The sequence below is a fragment of the Alexandromys fortis genome, unplaced genomic scaffold (assembly GCF_014885135.2).
Source record: "Alexandromys fortis isolate MF-2015 unplaced genomic scaffold, M_Fortis_MF-2015_v1.1 scaffold_75, whole genome shotgun sequence".
Lineage (NCBI taxonomy): Eukaryota > Metazoa > Chordata > Mammalia > Rodentia > Cricetidae > Alexandromys > Alexandromys fortis.
Genome location: NW_026067956.1, coordinates 6,766,731 through 6,784,626, shown reverse-complemented (window position 1 = coordinate 6,784,626; position 17,896 = coordinate 6,766,731). Strand labels below are relative to the sequence as shown.

General features: G+C 42.5%; 1 protein-coding gene across 5 annotated transcripts in view; it reads left to right on the top strand.

The window, feature by feature from the left end:
• Cab39l (calcium binding protein 39 like) overlaps nucleotides 1-17,896 on the top strand; it is a 98,807-nt gene that overhangs the window by 45,882 nt on the left and 35,029 nt on the right. For all 5 annotated transcript variants that reach the window (XM_050152258.1, XM_050152257.1, XM_050152259.1 and 2 more), the window contains 3 exons: nucleotides 263-404; nucleotides 3,483-3,647; nucleotides 16,827-16,945. In XM_050152258.1, coding sequence (XP_050008215.1) covers nucleotides 294-404; nucleotides 3,483-3,647; nucleotides 16,827-16,945 — 395 coding nt within the window. In that variant the 5' untranslated portion in view covers nucleotides 263-293. The remainder of the gene's footprint in view (nucleotides 1-262; nucleotides 405-3,482; nucleotides 3,648-16,826; nucleotides 16,946-17,896) is intronic.

The following is a 17,896-nucleotide window of genomic DNA, read 5'->3' as shown; positions in this document are numbered from 1 at the left end:
GCAGCTGAGCCACATGCCTGAGCTTGTGTTTATGTAGCAAATGGTTCTGCGTTACAGTTGGCTCGTTTTAAGTGTGAGTGGGTGAACTAGACACAGGTCAAACAATGCCCAGAGAGTAAAATCAGTAGCCAAGTGTGTGCCATGGGAAAGGTATCCAGTTGAGAGTGGATGGGACTGGCCAATCCATGGAGAAGTGGGCATGCTAGGAGCTGAAAGTTACTGTCTTTTAACTTGGCTTGTTTTTGTTTCTTTGTTTGTTTAGCATTCCATATTGGAAGAAGAGATCTTTAGACATGAAAAAAATGCCTTTGTTTAGTAAATCACACAAAAATCCAGCAGAAATTGTGAAAATCCTGAAAGACAACCTGGCCATTTTGGAAAAGCAAGACAAAAAGACAGACAAGGTATGATTTAAAGCAAAGCTATTATTAAAATGTGTGTATTTCAAGGCCACGCCCATGTAAAAGCTTAATGAAGAATTAAGTGTGGTCCCTGTTATGTTCATAGGTTGTTTCGGGTTTTTATGCAGCTAGTAAATGTTGGGTCTGTTGTACTGAACCTTTCTCCAGTGTCCCTCTGACCCAGCCCAAGTCTCTGTAGACATCAGAGCTGTCTCGTTGTACTGTGTTATGGTGATGGGAAAGACAGAACTGGCACAGTTCTTCCACATTGTTCTGAGGTCTGACCAAGGGACTTTCTCATAGAGAGGCCTTTGTTCATTCTTTGAAGGAATTTTAAGCCCCACATGGTTGGTTCTCTAAGCAATGACTAGATTCAAGATGACCTGTTATAAAATAAAAGACCTTAGGGTCATAGTGTGCTTCTATCTCAGTGTGTGATAAACCCTTAACCTTTCTAAGGAATTGGAGAAATATCTTGTTCTAATTCGGACAGTCTTTGAGACAGCCAATTTTTGGTTTAAATACAAACTAAAAATAACCTTCATAAAGTATTTAAATGGCAAACATTAAAAAGAAAAATTAAAAGCCTCCAAGTTTTCATTACTAAGCGGGAGAAGGTCAGTTAAGCCCAGAGCACATTCACGTTCGCAGCACCGCTGACGAGGATTAAGAGCAGGACTGCTTCTGCTCACTGCAAGTGACAGTGCACATGTGTCTGAGCTTTGGAGACATGTTCAGTATTATCTGATGAGTAGGAAATATGCGTTGCGAAGTCCTACTGGCCCACTAATGATACCTAGACACATTCTGTGGGCATGCTTTTGAATATGCCCACTCTACCAGGATTTTTTCTTTTCAGCCACCAACCACCACCCTAATCATGACACAGAAACTTATTAGTTTTGAACGCTCGCCCTAGCTCAGGCTCATTTCTGGCAAGGTCCTTTAACTTAAATTAACCCGTTTCTCTTTAGCTACCTTTTGCCTTGGAGCTTTCTACTTTTCTCTCTTCTGTGTATCTTCCTTTCACTGTTTCTCATATCTCCTTTGCTGGCAACTGCCTGGCTCCTGGACCCAGGCATCTCTCTTGTTCTCTCCTCTTTTTCTCCCTTTCCTTCTTCTCTCGAGCCTGGATTTCTCCTCCTATTTATTCTCTCTGCCCGCCAGCTCCACTTACCCTTTCTCTGTCTAGCTGTTGACCATTGAGCTCTTTATCAGACCAATCAGGTGTCTTAGGAAGGCAAGGTGAAACAAATGCAGCACGTCTTTACATAATTAAACAAATGCAGCATAAACAAAAGCAACACACCTTTACACAGTTAAAGTGATACTCCGCAGCATAAGCACATGTAACATATCTTTGCCTAGTTAAAATATTATTCCACGACAGCACACCAGGAGAAACACATGTGAATGTACGGTAGTTTCCGGCTTCTTAATGAGAATTCACAAACAATAGGACCAAGAAAGATGTTGCAGCATACCCAGCCGTGATTGGAGGAGTAGAGATGGGGCACTTGCTGAACGGCTGCCTCCAGGCAGCGGCAGAGAGGAGTTCCCCCAATGGGAAGCTGAGTGAAAGGAGTAGCGTGTGTAAGGGTACAGGTCTTGCTTCAATTTCCAAATGAGAGGGGTTACAGCAACACAGAGGTAGGGAAAGTAAGGAATGATGAACCAGTTATTATGACTGAGGTTACTTGCTTATACAAAGGCAAAGTTTATTTGTTCTCCGAGTTTTGGAAACTTCAGTCTATGACCAATCGGCCACAGTGTTCTGGGGCCTCTTATAGTGACAGCCCATCATCATATAGGGAACCTGTGACAGAGCTTGTAGCTGGGATGGGAAAGGAAAAAGGTCATATGTCCATCCCACAATCCCATTCAAATGCATATTCCCAGTGACTAGGAGAGACCTCCCCTGGGGCCCTGCCACCCTCAGGATTGCCACACTGAACACATGGGCCTTTGGGGAACATTTAAAATCCAAATTATTATTATCTCATGAAGTATAAAAAGGTGCACAAGGTGACAGGGTGCTGAAAATATGGTCTCCTGGCTTGGACTCATGATAGCAGAGAGCTTTTCTTTATAGGTATTCTTAAGCCTGTAATAAGCTAAAGAATTTGAGAAATGCCTTTTGTAGTGCCATGCTGACAGAAGTTGTTTTTTGTAATCCTGTCTTATTCCATTCATTTTCTTCTCATTTTTGGTGATGTGATACTTGCAATATAAAATCAACCAAAAATAAACTTTTTTAAAAATAGAAACACAAATTGTTTACTAAATTAGTCTTTCTTTTGTCAACTGTACTAGTTTAATGAGGGCTTTTGAGGTAGAATTCTCATACCATATAATTTCTCAACTCTGGGTTTTTACAACTCACAAGATTGTGCAACCATCCCCACTATTTAATCAAGAACATCTCCATCATTCCCGAAAGAAACCCACACCCATTATTAGTCATTCCTCGCATCCCACTCCCCGACTTGACACTAGCTACATTCTGCCTCTATAGTTCCACTTGTTATTCTTGAACTGTAGTAAACCGATACAAGTTTTACAAATAGAAAATATACGATTGTGTAGGAGGAGTAAACATGTCGAAAGCTTATGAGTTGTATATAACAACTTGGGGGTTTGTGCCTGGGCTGTTGGAAGACCAAGAGAGTAGGGAGCCATTGAGAAATTGTAGCAAAAACTTTGTAGCACTTGGTAATTCCTGAAAATACTCGACATTTCAAGAATACACTTTGTTTTTAGCTTGTCTCAAGTTAGGCTGAATAATATTGTTTGAGACTTCAGTTATATTTCTAAGAGGAAATATAAGGAATCTTTTTCATAAATTTTAGTAACTTTTTTCAAGATTAAAGAAAGCAATACCTACTAATGTTGCTGCTATTGTTTATTTATAGTCAGAAAATGATCTTTGGTTATAAATAGACAAGGCCCAAGAAATGTTTGTGTGTATGTGTGTGTGTTGTTGTTGTTGTTGAAAGTTGTTTGTTGGGTGTGTGTTGTGTGCTCCCTTACAACCTAAAATTTGTATTCTTTCTAACTATTAACATGCTCTCTGGTCACTAGGCTTCAGAAGAAGTGTCGAAGTCTCTGCAAGCAATGAAGGAGATTCTGTGTGGTACAAATGACAAGGAACCCCCTACAGAGGCAGTGGCCCAGCTGGCACAGGAGCTCTACAGCAGTGGACTGCTGGTGACACTGATAGCTGACCTGCAGCTGATAGACTTTGAGGTGAAGGCTCTGTCCAAGGCTGCCCTCCTGCTTCTTGAGTAACTAGTGAGCGTCTGTATTTGACTTAGAGGAACTGATGTCCCTCCTGGGTCTTAGCAGTAAACAAGTTCGCACTTAAGACAGTTAATGTCCACATATGGTACAAACAGCTTTCCTAAAACCTTTACAGGCAGACTCATTAGCAGGCAAAAAGGCAAACTGTGATTAAGTTTTCTGCAGCTGGGTCAGTGACCACTGTTCACAGGAGGTAACAATTACTGGTACACAAGGTACAATTTCAAGCGCACAACTCATTCTTAGAATGACCTTTATGGCAAATAAATTGTATTCATTTGTTGGGGTGTGTGTGTGTGTATGCCGGTAGTTGTGTGTCCTAGTCCATGTCAGGACGACTCTTTGGAGTGGGTTCTCTCCTGTCACCTTGCGGGATCAGGAGGTCAAACTCAGGTCATCAGGCACAGGAACCTTTTCTCATTGGCCCTGTTTATCCCATGATATAGATAAAGAACCCCAAACTCAAGATTTTAAGTAATCTTCCTAAAGCCATGGAGTTGCTAAGCTGCATCTGTGATCCAAAGACTGTATTATCAAGCCTGTTCTCATTAAAATATTATACCAAACCAATAATTCATTAAATGCCATTATAGTTGTATGTTTTGGCATCATTTTGAAAGTAGTTTAACCAAATTTACCAAGCAATTAGATAAAAGCAGTAAGTATGTTATAAGCATTTTATTATTGTATGTTATTATTTATTGTATACCTTATCTAATAGTGAATAATGGGAATATTTGTGGCAGGTTTGTATATATACTATTTAGATGGTAGTCAGCCTGTTTTCCTATTTCTTTCTTTCTACCAGTATACTTGGTAGTATCAGGTAAGTGTTTGGTTTAATTGCTTTTCATGGACAAAAGATAATGCAGATTTTTTAAAGCAAATTGATGTTATCTTTGTTTACAAACAGAAGAAAATTAACTACAGTGAGTCAGCTGACATAAGGTCAGGGTTCTAGGAATCTGTGGAAAACCAACCCACAGCTCCCTGAACAAATGAGATGGACATAAAAAGTGCAGACAAGGCTGGTGGGGTATAAAATCAGGGTGTGCTGGAGAAGGGCCTCAAAGAACCCCGGCTTTAACTCATTCTTCCTTTCAGATACAACTGGCTGTCTCTTTCTTTCTCTCCCTTATTCTGTTTCTCCATCTGACCCATAGTGTCTTCTGTTCCTTGGCCTTGACTTGTTAAATCCCCGCCTCCCTCCACTTGTTCTCATTTTCCTTTTCACCCTGGCTATGCATGGAATCAAAGCATGCCTTTACTATGTTCATATATGTAAATGTTTCTTATTTAGTTTAAAATTAGGTAGCATGAACATAGTAGAGGCTTGGCATAGTGGAAAACACTTGACTTGGTGATGCAGCTGTCTAGCCGTCTGGAGTCCAGCCTTTGCTGCTCATTGTAAGGCCAGCAAATGAACTCTTCTAGCCCAAATCTTCTCGTCTCTGTAGAGCAATGACGGGAACTGATAACACTTCTGACAGTACTAAACTATGTAAAGACATGCATCCCGTCACGTGCACACAGAGCTGTGAGGATGGAGGCGGTCTCCAACTTTCCTAGCCTGCTTATAGGAATGTGCTACGCATCTCCATGAACCGCAGGCAAGGCCCTGCAGCCTGGAGGTAACACCGTTCCTTCTTCAGACCAGAGTATCAATTCAAGCCAATGACTGCTTGATAAAATTCTTCCTTGTTTCAAAATGTATTCTAACCATAGAGAACCCCTAACCCTTGTCTCTCAGGTCATAGGTATCATTCAGAAGCCCCTTTTGTTTTGAAAGTGCCTTGGATGCTAGAACTGTATTTCCTACAACTGAGCTACTGCTAATCAAAGCTGTGCGGCACCTGGAATTTTCTTTGGTGCACTCCGTCCATTGTTACATAGCGCTTTGAACATGCTGTTCTGCGCCTGCCCTTGGTCACATTCTTTCCAGCAGCCCTCTGGAAAGGGACTACTGTTAGGTTGGTTGGTAGAATAAAAGAAGGTATCCTAGCCAGGCACAATTGCACACTTACAACCTCAGCAATCAGAAAGGAGGCTGGGCTGAGAGGATCAGATGTTCTAGGCTTGTTGGGGCTACTTAGAAAACTGTAAAAAAAAAAAAAAAAGACATCAATAAGCCATTTTTCTTAAGGAATTAATAAATTATTTGGTAGACAATTCAGGCTCTTTTGAATGGTGATTATAGCATTTCCCAAAAGGGGAAATCTTTCACCGTGTGTCTTTGAAGAGCACAGCAGGCATTTGACTAGAATTTCTGATGTTTGTATAACTGGGAGGAAAATTACTGTTTTAGGGATGGGCTCCTGTTCTTGCCAGATAACCCAGGGGAAGAAACATTCCTTGCAGAGGGGGGAAAGGAACAACAAAAGTATGAACTTTGGTTTAGAGTCCACCGTGGTGGGCGTGAGGCAGGTTGTTAGTTGTGAAGGTTGTATAGAGTCTGGGCAGTGACTGGCAGGAAAGCAATGGACTTAGCTACCCCTTTCAGAGAACGGTGACAGAAACAGGAGAGTAGTCTTCTTTAGCAGAAGAGAAGCACTGGGAACACGGAAAGAGAAGGCTTGAGACCACCACCAGAAAGGAAGGAGGATAAGGAAAACGATGACTAAGCAGACTGAAGATGTTTTCATGGGTCCGGGCTTCACCGTTATTGTCCTGGAGCCTTCTTAAGGACTGGTGTGAATGGTGTATGTTGAGGGAAGGACACAGAATGGTTTTCTACGCTCAGGAGGATGAGAATTGCCTGTTGCTGGACCAAGACAGTTAACAGGGTTTGCAAACTGGGAGACAGAGATTCAGAGCTCACACTGGCAGCAGTGGTGCTTCAGGAAGACATCAGAGTTGACGTCTAGGACTAACGCAGGAGTAAGTGACAAATTCATTTCTCCTGTAAGAATCCAGAGGAAAGTGACCTGTGGGGAATGGGACAAGAGGGGAAGATTCTGCCATCAGTAAGTAAGAGCGAAAAGATAGACCTGAGTATAAAAAAGAAATCTCATTACTCAGCCATAAATTCTTATCTAATCCTTTAAGCCTTAAATTTGCTGACAGAAAATAACCATTTGAGTATATTATAAGGTTGAGGGAGGGACGGAAGGTAGGAAGGAAGAACAGACTGACCTACCTTTACTGGATTCAGAAAGACTGATAGAGCCAAGGGGCACTGATGCAGCTTTCCCTTCAAACACCTCCAGACATTTCCTGGACCCCATTAGAACAGAGCCCATTTTGGAGCACAGTGAGAGGAAAACCTTATTCAGACTGTAAGTTTGAGTGACAGCTGATAGTAAGTGAAGGAAAAGGAAACTAGGACAGGAGAGTCATTCAGTTAGACCATGGACTGACCCTGGAGTCTGGAGCTTGAGGAGCAGTTTAAATAGGAAGGGAAGCGTCATGGGGTGTCCAGAGCAGTTGCCAGCATCTATCTCAGTCAGGTGAACATGAAGAGCTGCACATACTGGCTGAGCTTACAGGATGTGTATTGTACTGTCTGTAAGGCGGGAGAGACTAAGGAGCATAGGCATGTTTTGTACTGACAGAGAGATTCTACAGAGCATCCTGGGATACAGATTGGACGGCTGTGACCTCCCAGACCTTCTTTGTGATGCTGCTGAACTCCCGTGGACCAGCAAGGGGACTGTGGCATGCTCTTTCCTTTTGGGGAAACTGCAGTGAGCCCATTCACTGGAGATCGTTGTAAAGGATCCAGTAGCACTGAGTCGGAGTCCTAGGACATGAATTTTCCATAAGCAATGCCATTGCTACTTCCTGCCGTTGCTCCCAGAGCCTCAACCTCAGCGGCAGGATCAGCCTCCTCAAGAAAGACAACAGAAAGCTTATTGTATTCTCTCCGAAAAACAGTGATATGGTGCCATTTTGTAACTGGTGGCTCCGTCTTATTCTTTAGTACCAGTATTCAAAAGGAAGGAACACCAGAACTCTGAGTTTGAGGCCAGCTTCACATATATACATTAAGTGCCAGGCCAGGCAACATCGTTAGACCTCGTGTTACAAAAGAAAACATGGCACTTAGGACTAGAATGGCAAGACCTCTGATATCGTGGGCTCAAGATTAAACTTGGAACTGTGTCTTTTGAAGTTTGGCCACTACTTAAGACATAGCTTTAGGTCATTTCATATTCTGTAATGCAGGTGGTAAGAGATCAAGGGGTTAAAAAAAATTATTACATGGCAAGACTGATGCATTTGCTTTAAAGGCAGGTATGCCTTGCCACGTAGGGGTGGGTGCAAAAGTCGAGTGTTCAGGCTGAATGAGAAAGCAACTCAAAGTGGCAGAAAATGACTGCGATCTAGCGGCCGTTTCTTACTATTGTCAAACTAGAATGCAAGGGAACGAGCCACTGCCAACAAGAGTGTGTGAGCGAAGGGTTTCAAGCCAAGATGAGGAGAGCCACCTGAAGAGCCAAGGATAAGCGGAACAAAGGGGGGGTGTAGAGACAAGCCAAGATGAGGAGAGCCACCTGAAGAGCCAAGGATAAGCGGAACAAAGGGGGGATATAGAGACAAGCCAAGATGAGGAGAGCCACCTGAAGAGCCAAGGATAAGCGGAACAAAGGGGATGCAGAGAACTGTTGGTACAGTTGGGCTGGTTGACAAGAATAGCACGAGCTCTTGACCGGTTGTTGCTCGCTGGTGTTAAACATTCAAGGAAAGAACTGGTGATAAGCTGGAAGAAAGCATTTTTCAAGCTATTTAACTCTTTCTAATAGTACTAGTTCTAATAGTTCTCCACACAGAACCAGGATGAACCAGTTCAAGGTTAAATTAACCACATCATGAGATTTCAGAATCCCAGAGCATGCAGTTGCTATGGTAACCATGACTGCCTGGCACAGTGGGGGCTTTCAGACCTTCTTCCTTTCTATGTAGCTTCACCATGGTAGAAAGCCCCGACAAAACAGACTTCTCATCATTTCAGTAAGATGCTTTAATTGTCCAAAATTTATGAAAAACTTTAGTCACTAAACATATTTCCCTCCTCTCTGGCCCCATTTAAAGCCATTCTTTGCTTTTGATTTTATTACTTTGAAAAACTGAAATCATAAAATCTGACAGTCCAAACCTTCCTTGTGGAGGTCAGAGGATAACTTCATTGAATCATTTCCATCCATCTACCTTTACATGGGTTCTGGGGACTGCATTTGGGTCCTCATGAACACATTACCAAGATTTCTCTTCAGCCCTTTAAAAGTAATACAGTACCACAATACTGTTACAGTTAGTCTGTTTTGTTGTTGTTGTTGTTGTTGAATAACAGAATACTTGAGATTGGATAATTGACCAGCAGTTGTTGAATGAGTGATGAGTGACCTGTAAGGAACCTTATTTAGCTGAAAAGTTCAAGAGCAAGTCTAGGAGTCAGTATTTTCTGCTTTGGTTAAGGACCTTGTCCTAATTTAACTTCTCCAGGAAGCAGAAGGAACATAGCCTCATGTGGAGGGAGAAAGGAGATCCAAGTCCTGAGGTGGCTAATCCATCCCTGCAAGAAAAGCATTAACTTACCCACAAGGCCTCTCTCTGTCCACCTGCCTAGCACCCACCAGTCCCCACCTTCCAGCACCCACTACATCTGAACGAGCTTCAGCATGAACTTGGGGGGCACAAGGCAAAAGAGCTCTAAGTGACAGCCACCCTTTTTAGTGCTTTGGTCTGTAATGGTGGATACCTCTAACATCCAAGGTTTCCTTCTGCTCTTGGCCAGTTAGCTTCTTTCTCTACCCTCAGCTTCTTTGCCCTGGTAATGTTTACCATACAGCACTAACCCCATTTTTCCCTTCACAGAAAAGTCATGTAAACAGAAACGGTGTGCAGCCCTTCAAGCTGGCTTCTCTTGATGCAGGAGAAGCTTCAAGTAGTGAAAGTAATGCTGTAAGGGCTAAGAATCTTGCTTGGAAAATATGAAGTTACACAAGGTAGAATTTGCCTAAGGGGTGCTGCCTCCTGTGTGACTAAAAGACAGCTAGCGCACTAGGCAGACACGTTAAAGACGGGAAGGAAAGTCTGTACTAGAAGATAACTAGTTCTGTACTAGGAGATAACTAGTTCTGTACTAGGAGATAACTAGTTCTGTACTAGGAGATAACTAGTACTAGTGCACTAGACAGACACGTTAAAGACGGGAAGGAAAGTCTGTACTAGGAGATAACTAGTTCTGTACTAGGAGATAACTAGTACTAGTGCACTAGGCAGACACATTAAAGACGGGAAGGAAAGTCTGTACTAGAGAATAACTAGTTCTGTACTAGGAGATAACTAGTACTAGTGCACTAGGCAGACATGTTAAAGACGGGAAGGAAAGTCTGTACTAGGAGATAACTAGTACTAGTGCACTAGGCAGACATGTTAAGGACTGAGAAGGAAAGTCTGTACTAGGAGATAACTAGTTCTGTACTAGGAGATAACTAGTACTAGTGCACTAGGCAGACATGTTAAAGGCTGGGAAGGAAAGGTCTGTACTGTAATTAAAATTCAGGGTTGCTGACAGCCCTGGCTTAGAGTTGCCCATTAGCTCTGTCCTCATATCGGAGGACAGCCTCTAAGAGGTAGATCAAGGGGCTGTGGCAGGGTCACAAGCACCGCTAAATCCTCATCTACCAAGAAGTACCCTGTACTCTCACCAGGAGAAGCCTCGTTCTGCCAATTAGGCAAGAGGAGCCGCAGAGGTGTATGCGCTTAAGGAACAAGTCTGAGAGCCTCCTTCCTGTCTCCCATCTGCCCAGGTGGCCAGGGTGATATTCTTAGTGTAATATTCTTAGTGATGATTTGGGAATGTCACGTGATGTACCACAGTCACACTTCCCAGGCCTCCCAGGTCCACCCCTCACCTTTGTGACCCCTCCCAGAATAAAGAAAAAAGGCAGAAAACTTTTTTACCTATGTCTTTATAGCATGTGTTTTTATATATGGGCTACAATTGTTTTTTCTTTATACTTTTAGATTTATTTTAGAAATCTTTATGATTATTGTTACTCTACCTTTTTTTTTTGAGACCAAGTCTCACCAAAATAGCAACAAATAAACCAAGGATGCCTTTGCCTTAAAAAATACATTGTTCAAAGTATAACCTGAGGCCTGCACCTAAGAGAGATTCAGGGCTGGTAGCATATATGGAATGTGTAAACCTAAGGTGTACCTTCTCTTTGAAGCTGGCTCCTCTCTGAGAAGCAGCCAGAGCAGGACATGCACTATTACTGAAGAGCTTTTCCCTTTGTTAGCCTCTAAGTGTGTAGTGATTTCTCACTGAGAAGGTGTATTACCTCACTCTCACTCGGTGTGACACCCTTGAGATTCTCCTCAGCCATTGCCTTGCCCAGACTCTTTCTCATTGATGGGTTCATTGTATGGATGTTGCATTGGACATTCATCCCTCCCTGGGGGATACTTGCTGTGTTTCCAGTTTTATCGTGTACAAGGAAAGCTGTGTGTCCATTTGTGTAGAGTGTTTTTCAATATGAAAACAGATTTTCATTTCCCATAGACAAAGTGCCCATGAGTGAGATGGCTGGGTGTTACTGTGTGGTTCTGTCTTTTCATTTATCTGTGCAGGTGCTAGGGTTCTCTCACTGCCGATTTGCTTTGCAATTTCTTAATAACTAATCAGAATGAGTTTATTTTCCTGTGTTTATTTTCCATGATATCTGTTAGGAAGTGGGGGCTCTTTTGTCCCTTTTTTTATTCGATAGCTGAATTTTGAAAAGTACTTTTATTTTCCTTATTATTGTGTGAGTGCGTGGACATGCATGCCACAGCATGTGTGTGGAGACAGGAGAATGACTTCGTGGAGTTTTCTCTCCTTCCGTTTTTGTGGAGTTCCAAGGATCCAGCTCAGGTCGTCAGGCTTCCCAGCAAGTGTTTTACATGCTGAACCATCCTGCTGGTCCAGGAATCCTTTGTGTGCATGCTGTCTATAAGTCAACACCTGCAATTTTAAATCAAGTATTTTCTAACCCTCTCCTCTCATTTCTTGTCTCTGCGCTTACCAGCAGTTACTCTGACCATTTTACTCCTTTGCTCATTTTATTGTCTGATTTCAGTCGATACTCCCTTGCATGTCATTCATTAATTCATTAAACAAATAGCTGCGACCTTTTATGGATTTGCCAGCTAAGAAGTGCTTTTCAGAGCCTGGTGGTGGTGGTGCACACCTTTAATCCCAGCACTCAGGAGGCAGAGGCAGATGGATCTCTGTGAGTTCAAGGCCAGTTCCAGGACAGGCTCCAAAGCTACAGCGAAATCCTGCTTGAAAAGTGCTCTTTAGGCTGAAAATCCATTAATTAATCTGTAATCCTAAATTACTGCATAATTTTGGTTCATTTTTGGGATGTAGCTTCCTTATAATCTACAACATGTTAGTGGTTTTCTATTTTTCTACTTCTCTGGCAACTTCTGCATTCCTATTTTCTCTAATTCTCTTTATCTGGACCCTCTGGTCTGGTTTGAGAAGTGGTCTCTGGTAGCAAAACTTGTTACCCGCAGGGGCTCCCTCTGCCTCTGCACGTACTTGCTAAGGAACTGGAAGAATGCTTCCCTCTGTGTGGAAGCTGGACGGAGCTCTGTGGAGCTGCATTGCTGCTTGTCACCGGGATGCCGTGTGGAAATGTTTTTGTGGCATTTTACTGGGAGGTATGAAAAACAGAGCCTTAGGACATTTCGAACAGGGCTGGCATTTAGTTCACGGTACTGCCCTGCAGAGTCTAGGAAGATTTGCATGCCACAGGATTGCTCTCATTTAAAGCTACATTTATGCTTACAGAAATGCCTCTTTAATACAATGAATATAGTAGTACTTACAATGCCCATAAAAGAAGTTCAGGTACTATGAACATTTTTTATGGACTGAAATGCTCCGCTCCCAAAGTGGGGGTAGGATGGGGCTAGGGCATGCCTCACACTCCTTCTCCTCTAAGTACATCACAAGGCTCTCAAGAGTCCTGCTTTTTTTTTTTTATTAAAATTTGCATTTGGGTATGGTGAGATACTTTAAAGGAAGAAATAATTTGCTTTTACAGTACTGAGTTTTTATTTCCCTGTCTTCTCAGTCCCCTAAATCAACCAACACTCCCCCCCACACACACACACTTAATTTTTCCACCCTCTTTTCCCCCTCTGCCCTAATTCCTTAATATTTCTGAAAGAAAGTGACAGCAATGGAAAACTGTAGCTATTTCGGATATTAAATCATCTGTTGATATTTTGACATTCCAATTTCTTACTTCTACTAGTTAGTTAGACCACAGTTTTTAGCACATGTATTTGTGGGTGTGTGCTGCAGCAGATGTTGGTTCTCTCCTTCCAGGATTGAACTTAGGTTCATTACTAAGTCTTTTATTGCTTAGTTATTTTGTTGATTTGTTTCTTGAGACAGTCTCAGTGTGTAGCTCAAGCTGATCCGGAACTCACTGTGTAGCTCAGGCTAGGACCATGGTTGTGAGCGACCATACCGAGCAGTTGGCTGCTCTTTATAGCATCTAGGATAGTTCTTTGTGTCTACATAAAAATAGAGCTGAATTTTGTTATTTAAAACATGATCAACAAAGAAAAATGCCCACCTCTTTGTTTTTTAACCTCTTTGTTTTGAAGTAGTTAATTACTTGTATGTAAGTATGAGGCAGAGAACTTCCGTGGACCTCACCTTCTTTTTGGGAGAATAAAGTCCTGCAAAACTGACACAGCCAGATTGTCAATGCTGACAGCATCTGATGTGGATCTTTTCCGTTACCACAGGCATCCCTGACTTATAGCTGTTCAAACTAGACTGTTCTCCATTCTAGAACTCGATTATTTCAAAATCCTCATATAGATGGAGCTATCTAGTGTGGAACCTTCTCCTTCTGGTTTTTCATAATGGACAAATTTCTCAAGACCCATCGAAGTTACTAAACTAAATCTGTATATTACTCTGGCTGCTGAATGACCACAGTTTTTTAACCATTTTACTGCTGCAGAATTTTCTGGCTGTTTCCAGCTCAGCTACTACAAGTAATGCATGAGCATCACGGTCGGGTAATCATGTACTTCTTCCTCCATCATGATTGCCTAAGTGCCTGATGGGCTAGCTAGTTATGTGTTGTCTTAGACAAATGCTGAAATGTTTTACATTTCCTTTCTAAAACTTCATATTTATTTCTATTTTTGTATGTGTGCATAGGCACACCTGCAACAGCTCACTCCTGTGAAGGTCGGGACAACTTTCAGGAGTGGGTTCTCTCCCATGAGGCTGTTACATGTAATGGTTACCCAATTTATTATAGTATAATAAAACCTCGTAAGTCAGAAATTGAAATAAAGACCTGAAAAATCCAATGAAAGCAGAGTGATTGACTGACCCTCTCTCCACCTTTTTTCTGAACCACCAGCAGCAGAAACTCCCCAGAACTCCACCTCCTCTTGGGGGAGGGGCTCCTAAACCCTCCAAGAACTTTATGGCTAATCCTGGTGAGCCAATCATTGACTATCCTTTGATTCAAGGTTGCTTTATTGGCACAGTGGATTGGCTGTATGGTCAGTTCTCCTGCACCACTCCCGCCGTGATTGGGAGTATCAGACTCAGGCCCTCAGCAAGTGCATTATCTTTTATCTACCAAACCATCTCCCTGCCCCATCTTTTACATTTCCGTTAACAGTGTGAGTTTCTTCATTTTTGCTGTATTTCCCGTTGTCTTTAGTTTTCATTTCAGCCATATCTGTCAGAATGAGTAATATACATCTCGTGGCGCTTTTTGCCTTACACTTCCTGAAGGTTATGATGTTCCTGTCTTTAGCTATATGGCCTCTTTGGTGAATGAAGTATCTTTCATGTCTTCACCCGTTAAGTCTGTACTCCAGCTACTGGTGTTTTGTTGTGGATGTTTTTACAGTATTTTCCAACACACTATCCTATCTTTTCATCTTCTTGACAAATTTTTTTTTTTTTTTTTTTTTTTTTTTTTGGATTTTCGAGACAGGGTTTCTCCATAGCTTTTGGTTCCGTTCCTATCCTGGAACTAGCTCTTGTAGTCCAGGCTGGCCTCGAACTCACAGAGATCCGCCTGCCTCTGCCTCCCGAGTGCTGGGATTAAAGGCGTGCGCCACCACCGCCCAGCTGACAGAAACTTTTTGAGAACAAAAGTTGTTGTTTTGGTTTCAGCGTTGCTTGTTTGTGTTTTTTAATTTTATTTATTTTAATGTGTATTGTGTTTTGCCTGCCCATACTACTGTGCACCATGTATGGATAGTGCCCACAGAGGTTGTGTCAGATCCTCTAGGACTAGAGCTACAGGTGGTTGTGAGCCACCCATGTAGGTGCTGAGAACTGAACCCAGGTTCTTTGAAAGAGCAATCAATGCTCTTAACTGCTGAGCCATCTCCCCAGCTCCTGATTGTTTGTTTTGGTGTGTGTGTTCTTTTGAGACAGGGTCTCTCAACATAGCCCTGGCTGCCCTGGATCTCACTCTGTAGACCAGGCTGGCCTCAAATTCACAGAGTTCTATTTGCTTCTGCTTCCCAGAGATTAAAAACTTGCATGAAGTCAGTTTATTACTGTGAATGCTAAGAACTTTCTGCCTAATTATAGATCTTGCATCAGTCTGGTGTGGTGGCACATACCCATCATCCCAGCACTCAGAGGTACAGGCAGAAGGATTACAAGTTACAGTTATCATTAGCTAGAGCAAGTTGGAAGCCAACTAGGAATATATGAGATCCTGGAAAGGGTGGGAACAGTTTTAAGACTTAGTTAATAATGAATAACCTTATTAATCTCATTTTTGGGTTTTGGGTCTTTTTTTTTTGTGTGTGTGTCCTTTGTATTGAAAAGTGACAAATTTAAAAATGAGAGGGTTCCGTTCCCTGTTTATGCTAAGAGATATATGAATGTTCCATATATCTGATGACTCACTCTTATTTGTTTGTTTGTTTACCTTTTGTTGTTGTTTTGGTCTGGTGTTTGAAACAGGATTTCTCTGTGGAACAGCTCTGGCTGTCCTGGAACTCACTTTGTAGACACGGCTGGCCTCAGACTCAGAGATCTGCTTGTAGGCAAAGGGTATTATTAAATAGAGTAAGGACGTTCATCTCAGAGTAGAACACCCTACTGAGTCGTAGAAAATGAACTGTGGAACAGCATGGAGGACACAAGGAGAACATGAGCCGGAGCTGCACGAACACTGAAGACTGAGCCTATGTCACACGGTCAGTTGGAAGCAATAGAGCCTGATGCACAAGTGCAGAGCAACAGGAAGGGCCATGTGATGGAAGGCACTGGACTTTTCTAAGCAAAGGGAGGTATTAAGGAACTTAGGGGAAGAGACTGCTGAGTGAAGATGCTTTGAAGGGGACACAGAGTAAGTGTCAGAGCCTTTGGCCATCAGTTGACAAAGAACAGGATGATTGGTGTCATTCTCGCCTCTCTTTCTATATGTGAAGCATGGTCCAGCTCATGGATTCTGTGTGAGGACTCAAAAGCCCTCTCTCTCCAAGATTGGCAGTAGTTCTCACTCGGTCAGTTGGGACCAGAAGTTTCTTCTCCTCCTCTAGTCTAATATATATATGTGTGTGTGTGTGTGTGTGTGTGTGTGTGTGTGTGTGTGTGTGTAAGACATATACATGCAAGTTATATATTACATAGGGGAAACTTGCATTTTAAACATAGTTTTTCAAGGCTCCAAGAGTAGATAAAGTGAAGGGATAGTATTACCCAGAATTATATGTCAAGAAAGAAGAATTTGACCCTCACAATTTATTTATTCTTAACTTCTGCTTTATTTTCTTTCATTTATAGAGGTTTAAAAATATCAGTTACTGTTTTCTTCTTGGGAGAACTAAAAGGAGAAAAAGCATAAAGATTCAATTCTTGCTGCTACTTTGTACCCATCTGTGCCTTCCTATTTCCAGTTGTGCAAATGGACTTTAGCTTTCCAAGTTCCCCACTGTGTGCACTGGGTGTAGCATTGCACCCAGTTAGTGGACTTTGAAGGTAAATGAACAGAATAAACTACTGCTTCTTCATTTCATGTAGGGTGACGCTATCTGTATGGGAATGTGTGTCTGTATCCCACGTCATGCAGTTCATCCACTTAAAGTGTATTACTTAATGGTGACATGTCTCTTTAACAGGGAAAAAAAGATGTGACCCAGATATTCAACAACATCCTGAGAAGACAGATTGGTGCACGGAGCCCTACTGTGGAGTACATCAGTTCTCACCCTCACATCCTGTCCATGCTCCTCAAAGGGTAGGTACCTGGCTTCTCAGGCGTAGCTGCTTAAAAGTATGCAGTGTGCCCCCTGGCCCCAGAACTGCAGGGTCAGTGTCTGCAATGTAAGAGCAGCCCTCCAGATCCGGCTCTAAAAGGCGTAAACCTAGAGGACGTCCTTCCTTTGTGCTCTCCCCTCGTCAGTGTTGTTTGCATTTCCTGCCTCTCTTTCCTCTGCCTTCTTGCTGTCCATGTCTCTTTCTATAAACTTCTTTTGCTTCCTCGTCTTCCCCGTGCATACCTGCCCTATTACTGCTTTTCTGCTTGCATGATGTTATGTCCCATCATTGCACACACAAATGCACTGGCGCACATTCTAGTTCTCCAACTCAAACGATAGGGCTAAGCCTTCTTGTAGTAGCGAACATGTCGGAGTGGAGATAAATGATCTCTGTGGGTATAAACAGACGTTTACACAGAGCTATAAAGGGGGAGAGGAACCCTGAACTCCAGGAATTCCTGGTTATTGCTTTCCAAGTCTACTCACACGTGTGTCTTGAGCATCAATATGCTTCAATAAGCCACTCTGAATCCTCAGCATTGGTGCTCTAGGTGCTGTGAGACATGCAGACAGCAGGTGACGGTCCCCCCCTTCTCCCCCGTGCTCCCTTTCTGTTCCTGTTCCGTATCTCAAGCCAGCTCAGCTCATTTCACTGCCCAGTATTCTTGTTTCCAATGCTGTGGGGCACGTGAAGTCTCTTCCACCTGTGTCACGTTCCTCCCCTGCCGATGTGTAAATATTTAACTGTGTTAGTGGCATATACACAGTTTGAGAGTCAGCTGTCCAACAAACAGGAGCTCTTTCTTTCTCCATCCCTCTGTCCCGTTGCCCAATCTCAGCCGTTCTCTTTTATTTATTTATTGAGTTTTAAAAATCATACATTTACCTCTGCATTACAAATAATTCTTAGCTTTTGAGTTGGTGGAATC